This window comes from Penaeus monodon, chromosome 12, assembly GCF_015228065.2.
Source record: "Penaeus monodon isolate SGIC_2016 chromosome 12, NSTDA_Pmon_1, whole genome shotgun sequence".
NCBI lineage: Eukaryota > Metazoa > Arthropoda > Malacostraca > Decapoda > Penaeidae > Penaeus > Penaeus monodon.
Window position 1 is genome coordinate 37,632,304 of NC_051397.1, and position 7,500 is coordinate 37,639,803.

The 7,500-nt window shown below is 40.4% G+C and overlaps 1 protein-coding gene across 1 annotated transcript; it reads right to left on the reverse strand.

The window, feature by feature from the left end:
- Positions 1-700: 700 nt before the first annotated feature.
- On the reverse strand, positions 701-1,830 carry LOC119579418. The gene has a single exon (XM_037927221.1). The coding sequence runs from the start codon at positions 1,810-1,812 to the stop codon at positions 1,087-1,089; it is 726 nt and encodes a 241-aa protein (XP_037783149.1). The 5' UTR covers positions 1,813-1,830; the 3' UTR covers positions 701-1,086.
- Between the last annotated feature and the right edge of the window lie 5,670 nt (positions 1,831-7,500).

The following is a 7,500-nucleotide window of genomic DNA, read 5'->3' on the forward strand; positions in this document are numbered from 1 at the left end:
TCAATTTGTTTTATTGTGATGAATTTCAGATGTTTAACTTCCTTATTATTAATCAGTTCATCTACTTACCCATTTATTCGTTTTTTATTAATCATAATTACTTATCAATTTACTCTAAGGAACCATTACTTTGGAAACTGCCTGTCTCCCCCAGAATCGACTTCCCTACACGGGGGGGGGGGGGGGTATTTACCCTGTGTGAGAACCGCTGCTTTAGGGACACGTCCTGACTCACTCTTAGATGTGGGACCAGCTCTGACTTCAAAAGACGTTCAGCTAGCGGCTTTCCTGAATCACTGTGTGATTTATGAACTGACTTCTGCTATCCCTGGTAAGGGCAGAATTCTCTTCTAGAAGATGTAAGACTTTTACATAAGTTACTTAGATGGTTGAACCAGGACAATAAAATGTTTCATCGATTTGTGAATGTTTTATTTTTTAAATTCCAGAAACTTCCAAAATGTTTTATTCATACAGTATATATATATATATATATATATATATATATATATATATATATATATATGTATATATATATATATATACATATATATATATACATATATATATATATATATATATATATATATATATATATATAAATATATATATATATATATATATATATATATATATATATGTGTGTGTGTGTGTGTGTGTGTGTGTGTGTGTGTGTGTGTGTGTATGTATGTATGTTCTTGTGTGTGTGGATTAATTTTATATTCAAAGAAAAGATCTTCTACTGTTTTATTTTAATCTTCACCTGGTCTAGAAGTGATATGCATTCAGTGACACTACCTCTTGTATCATGAAAAAATAGATGATAAATTGTCATACGTAGGAACCACAAAATGTATACTTTTGTGGATTAAGGAATCGCTGAGAAGTTAAAACATGTATGCATGCATTTCACTTGAACACAGTATCATCATATGTACTTTTAAATTTATCCAATAAATATACATATATAAATATTTTCTGCTTGAGCACCAAGTAAGCTGAATATGTTCCATTTCGGTGAACAAATGCTTAAAGCAACAGTATCCGGTCGGTCGAAGACTGAGTGTTGCGAGCCGGGATCAGTTCCTAGCTGTGGACGGCGGGGCTGAAGACGAAGTTCCCTCCGACGCTGGGCCTCCTGACGCAGGCGCAAGCCACTGCCAGTTCTTCCACGTCTAACACGTGGATGTTGGGTCCTCGACGAACCCACACGGGGATGTGGCGGGTCACTGGCATGCACTGGTGTCCGTCCCTGGAGCACTGTGATCCCTCGCACGTGCACACGGCCTCCAGGACCACCGCCGGAGAGTACATGGGGGGCAGTTCCCGGGCCACGTAGTGGGTGGGACAGTCTCCGATGAGCTCGGAAATGTGGATCCAGTCGGGGCGCAGCTGAAGCTCAGGTTTGATGTGGTTCTCGTGCAGGTTGGAGTCGAGCGCGGAGCAGTTGATTCCGCGGTGGAGCATCTGAGACGTGTATACGATGGGGAAGGGCACTGCCTTGTACTCAGACCTGGAGGCGGCCTCCACCTCCTGCTCCGAGTAGTGCTGAAGGAGGCCGGGGATCAGCTCATCCAGCTGCCGCTTCCTTTGAGGCCGATGTCGGATGTAGGACCAAAGGCCTTGGTGTGGCGCCTCGCGTCCCTCCGACGGACGCCCGGCCACGTCAAGAGGGGGGCGGAAGTTCGAAGTGAGCGAGGGGAAGCCCAGGTCGAGGGCGAGCGAGGATCGGAGAGGGATTAGCACCAGGAGGAGGAGGAGGACGAGAGGCACCGCGAGCTGAGGCAGGGCGGGAGATGTGCGAGGCGCCATGGTTGACAGGTGGGAGTCGAGGGAAACTGACCGCCTTATATACCCATATCGGCAAGCAGGCACGTGTGCGCGAACATATATGTAATTAGCCGACCGATTATCTCTAACAAGATGAAGAGCTGATAACCTAATGATGAAGTAATATCATAAGCAACGCGTCGTGAATAATAAGCAATGAGACCTCAAAAACCCTCATATGGCAGACGGTACTCGAAAGTAAAGGTAGTAACTAGTTCAACTTGTATATAAAATAAGGAAAGAGATAAGATGGAGTTTCGGACAGAAATAAGTCACATTTTTTTCTGGTATACGTATATTTTTATACCTTTTTTGAGATGGGCTCCATACGTTTGGTATATTCCTTAATAAAAACATTATATTTTATATTCCTTGTGTAAAAAATAACTAGTGAAAATTTAAGAATAATAGGTAAAATCTTGATATATGAATATTATCCAGAATATATATATATATATATATATATATATATATATATATATATATATATATATATATATTCTCTCTCTCTCAAAAAGATCATAAACGCAAGAAAGATTATCAAAAATCTGTAAGGTGTAACTGTTAAAATGTTTTCTTTATATATTTTATATAATTCTGTTTCGCGGAAGTTAATATCAGTATGAGTAATTCTTTAGGTCAGTGGTTCTCTTAATATTTTTTAGTATCGTTACCCCAGTCTGTATATATTCCTTGGACCCTTGTGACGGATCACCTATATCCTTATTCCCATAAATGCGAATAGTTTATAATTTCGAGCATTTATTATATAATAAATTAATTTGTATTTTTTGGTTGATTAGATATTAGGTTAATCATGTCTTTATGATTTATTTAATCACTTTTTCAAAGAAGCGTGTATTTATTTATACATGTATTTGTCATCATTATTCACACACACACACACACACATCTATATCTATATAGCTATCTATCTATCTATCTATCTCTACATATACACTCACATATATATACATACATACTCACAGACACAACCAGACAAATGGATTCATGGAGAGATAAATAGACATACACACACACATACACATGATGCACTATGCAGATAGATGGATAGTTAGATAGATAGTTTCCTAGACAGATAGATAACAAATACCTAGATAGGTAAATAGAGAGATATAAATATACACACATCTACACATGTATATGTATGTATTGATGTATATGTATATATATATATATATATATATATATATATACATATATATATATATATATATATATATATATATATATATATATATATATATATATATATATATATATATATATATATATATATATATATATATATATATATGCAGAATGTACTTCTTGGTGGCACCTCCACCGCACTGACCGCAATCGATTCCTTGCCGGCGATCCCATACACACACACACACACACACACACATTCATTCATAAAGTCGTTGGGAATGCAGTGATGGTCGTCTCTACTACTTTCGTTTACAACTGTGGCTTCCATGGCAGGGAGTCTGGCGGAAATATTTTGTACGTCCACAATGATGTATGTAGATAGGCAGATGAATATGTACAGCTAGATAGACGTGTGTGTGTGTGTGTTTGTGTTTGTGTTTATGTGTGTGTGTGTGTGTGTGTTTGTGTTTGTGTTTGTGTGTGTGTGTGTGTGTGTGTGTTCGAACATTTCAATGAAAATTAATTAACTCATAATTGACGGGTAGCATTCATAGAGGCCGGGGCCTCGCTGCCGGGGGCTTATATCGTCGACCGAGCATGCGCGACCACTCATGCCAAATACCAGCATCCCATGCCGTTTCTTCGTAATACTACGAAGATATGTTGTATTTCAATTTTCATTATTTTTTACAGTCTTACTTGCAAACTTCCTGATAATCGAGACTGAAGGGTATTTTTGTTGTTATATAGACTCCATAGTTGATCATTATTCGGTCTATAGTCCGAATAAAATGCATGTGTGGCATCATGGAGTTGAAATTGTCGTTTGTGCATTTTTTTGTTGTTGCATGGTAAAAAATGGGAAAGTGTTAGAAACCGACTTAATCACACGTTCACTGGCAAACAAATAATCTTTTGCCGTGATTGTAACAAAAAAAAACGCATGGCATGTCCAGGCATACTCTATGGCATGTGCGTACGTGCCCCCGGCAGATGGTCCCGACATGTCATGGCATGTACGTACATGCCACCCGTCGGCAATGGGTTTGCTTTGCAATGTCAAATATTTACGAAAGATACACTTTTATCGCCATACGGATAGCAATACCGTGTGTATGTTTATGTATGTATGTGCCTACAATGTCACGCCCTCCAACTAGCAGGGGTGACCAATGAGGGCGGCGTGCCCATGACATCGCCGCCGTACTGACCTAAGCCACGCCCACATCACTCATGACCCCTGACCGTCACCATGACCCGTACAACCACCCTTCCTCGAGTCACGGACCCGCTCGGACGCTGCCTCCTCCCAGGGGCGACCCTCCAGGCCCCCGCCACTCCGGACCTACCCGCGGCCCGGGTCTCTGCTCGTGCACAAGCCGGCCACTTGCTTCTTCGCCTCCGTCCACGCAATGCTACCAACAACCTTCACCTCCTCCAATAAACAGTACAGCCAGACCGGGAGTTTCCGTCTACCAACAACGCGGGGACCAACCAATACCCTGACAACTGGTGAACAGCGATAGCAAGTCTATAAGACAAAACTCTGACAGTCAGACAGACAGAGATGGGGAAGACAGACAGATAGATATATAGACAAGCAGTCAGACTGAGAGAGAGAGAGGCGGGAGGGAGAGAGAAAGAGAGAGAGAGAGAAAGAGACAGACAGACAGACAGACAGAGAAAGAAAGAGAGAGAGACAGACAGACAGACAGACAGAGAGAGAGAGAGAGAGAGAGAGAGAGAGAGAGAGAGAGAGAGAGATTGAGAAAGAACGAGAGAGTGAAAGAAAAGTGAGCACAAATGAGAAACAGCGAGGGAGACAAAAGAAAACGAGACAAAGAGAGGTCAGACTAACTTAAACGAAACAACAAATTAGCTTCACCTTTAAATCGTTCGTAATTGTTACTCGTCATCTTCAATTTACGTAGGATGAAGACATGACAAATATTACCTTTGTGAATTGACATTTGATTAAAGGAATGGCGATACTGCTGCGATGGAAATTGTACAAACAAAACAGATGCTTAGGAAATATATATGCATACTAAAAATTAAGGACTTTGAAGTTGTAAATTGCGGTCACGGAGTTTTAGAGAGAAGTTATTAACCCATTGTAAGCAATGAATTCAACTGAATTAGAAAACTAATATTCTATTTGCAATATATGATGGCCGTGTGTTTCTGTACACGGGCTTTAGAATAAGAATAAAAAAGAGAAAAAAATGAGAATCAAAATTTGTTTTATCATAGGGATCCCTGATAAGTTATTTTTCCCGAAAACTTTTTTTTAATGAATCAAGAACTTTATTTGGTATCTTGCCTTTGGTTCATTACGATATATCATTTTTTTTTACAGTTATATACATTAGTTTCCATAAGAGATAATTAGACCTTTAATCACATCAATTCAACTGTTCTATTTTTGGCATTTATATAGTTATTAATTTATCATCATTATTATTATTGTTGTTGTTATTGTTATTATTATTATTATTATTATTATTATTATTATTATTATTATTATGATGATGATGATGATGATGATGATGTGATGATGATGATGATGATTATGATATGATTATGATTATTATTATTATTATTATTATTATTATTATTATTATTATTATTATTATTATTATTATTATTGTTGTTGTTATATTATGATTATTTTTTCTATTGAATTATTTAAACAGAATAGATATACAACATATTCCGGACGAGGCGAGGAAAAGGAAGAGAATAGGAAAAAAAGAGGAAAGATACGAGGAAGAAGAAAAAGAAGGAAGAGAAGGAGGAGGAGGAGAAGAAGAAGGAGGAGGAAGAGAAGGAGGAGGAGGAGGAGGAGGAGGAGGAGGAGGAGGAGAAGGAGAAGAAGAAGAAAGAAGAAGAATGATTAATGGTTAATGGTTAAAAGCGAGATAAATGTGCTAGACATCTAAGGTCATGTAGCACTATAGTTAACGTTAGGGAAGGGTGGTTGAGTTAGTGATTAGTTGTCTAAGCTGGGCAAAGGAATTGGTGAGTGAAAGGGTTAGAGTCGGGTGTGGTAAGGAGTTAGATTAGATGGAGGGTATGTATGAGGAAAGAGAATAGGTTGTTGAAACAGAAAGTGTGGGATTCTGTAAGGATGTCTGATAGGTTGGGAGGTCGGTGAAGGGAGGATAGGTGGGGGAAAGCAGAGGTAAGTATGGACGAGACATAAAGGGAATGTGGGGAAGAGACAATGATAATTGGGGATTGGTATTGGAGGATGTGTAAGAAAGGTCTCTTGAAGGTATACAATAGATAGGTTATAAGAGGGAAGGATATGACAAAGGTCAGGTCTGTGGGAGCGGAAACCGCGAATATTCCAATGAAGGATAGTTATACTTTAGTGATATAGATTGTAGTACGTTTTGGAGATTTTGAGGGGGAAGCAACTAGTGGGATAAGGACCAAGAGGTCTGAGATGGGAGAGGTGTGGGAGCTGGTGTTCTACTAGGAGGAATATTAGGAGACAAAGGGTCTGTGGAAGGGGATATTTGTGACATAAGGGATTCACGTGTGTATCAAGGAGGGAGTGGAAGGGATAGAGGGGATGATGGGAGGGTTACATAAGGGATTCACGTGTGTATCCAGGAGGGAATGGAAGGGATAGAGGGGATGGTGGGAGGGTTTATGTGGCGGGGTTGGTGTGTTGGGAGGGGTTAGGAGGATAGGGTGTAGGGGGGATATCGTTAGGAGGAGGATGGATATCAGCAGTTACTTGCAGTGTGAAAGGAGCAGGAGTTGTAGGATTTGGAGGTTGAGTGTCAGTTTTCATTAGGTAATCTTGAATATTTTCAATAGTTTCTTCTGAGGAGTTGGTTGGGGAGTTTTGGGGGATAAAGGATTTCTTGTGAGGGGGGGAAGAGAGGATTGGTGTCTCAAGCGTAGGGGCAAAGGAAGGTGGAGGTGTTTGTGTGGTAGGGGAAGAGGGGGTGGAACGTTTGTTCTGTCTGTTACGAGTAGTGCGAGGAAGGAGAGGGGAAGGTGTTGGGGTTGTAGTGGTGATTGGAGTATCTGTAGTAGAGATTGGAGTGTCTGGGTTTAGGATGGCAAAAGAGTTTGACTGGGGAAGGTAGGAGGTAGAGGAGGGGGAGTTAGATGTAGGGGGGTGGGTTTAGGAGAACTGATAGAATGAGCAGTATTACTGGAGTAAGGAGTAAGAGAGAAACTTCGTCGACGTGCTTCCTGTCTGGCTTCACGTAGTGAGTCCAAGTTTGAATCTGAGAGTTGCTACCTCAGACTCAAACTTGTAGGTGGGACAGCCCCTATAAAATACATTATGGGGGCCGCCACAGTTGGCACATATGCGTGATTGTGCAGAGTAGTTAGATCGGGTATGGCCAGGTTGGGCACATAGTGGGCATCTGGCTATGGAACGGCAATGTTTGGCTGGGTGTCCTAGACGCCAACAATTTTGGCACTGACGTGGAGGAGGTTGGTATGGACGAACAGAGAGGGATTCTCCTCCTATGTAGACGTTAAAGG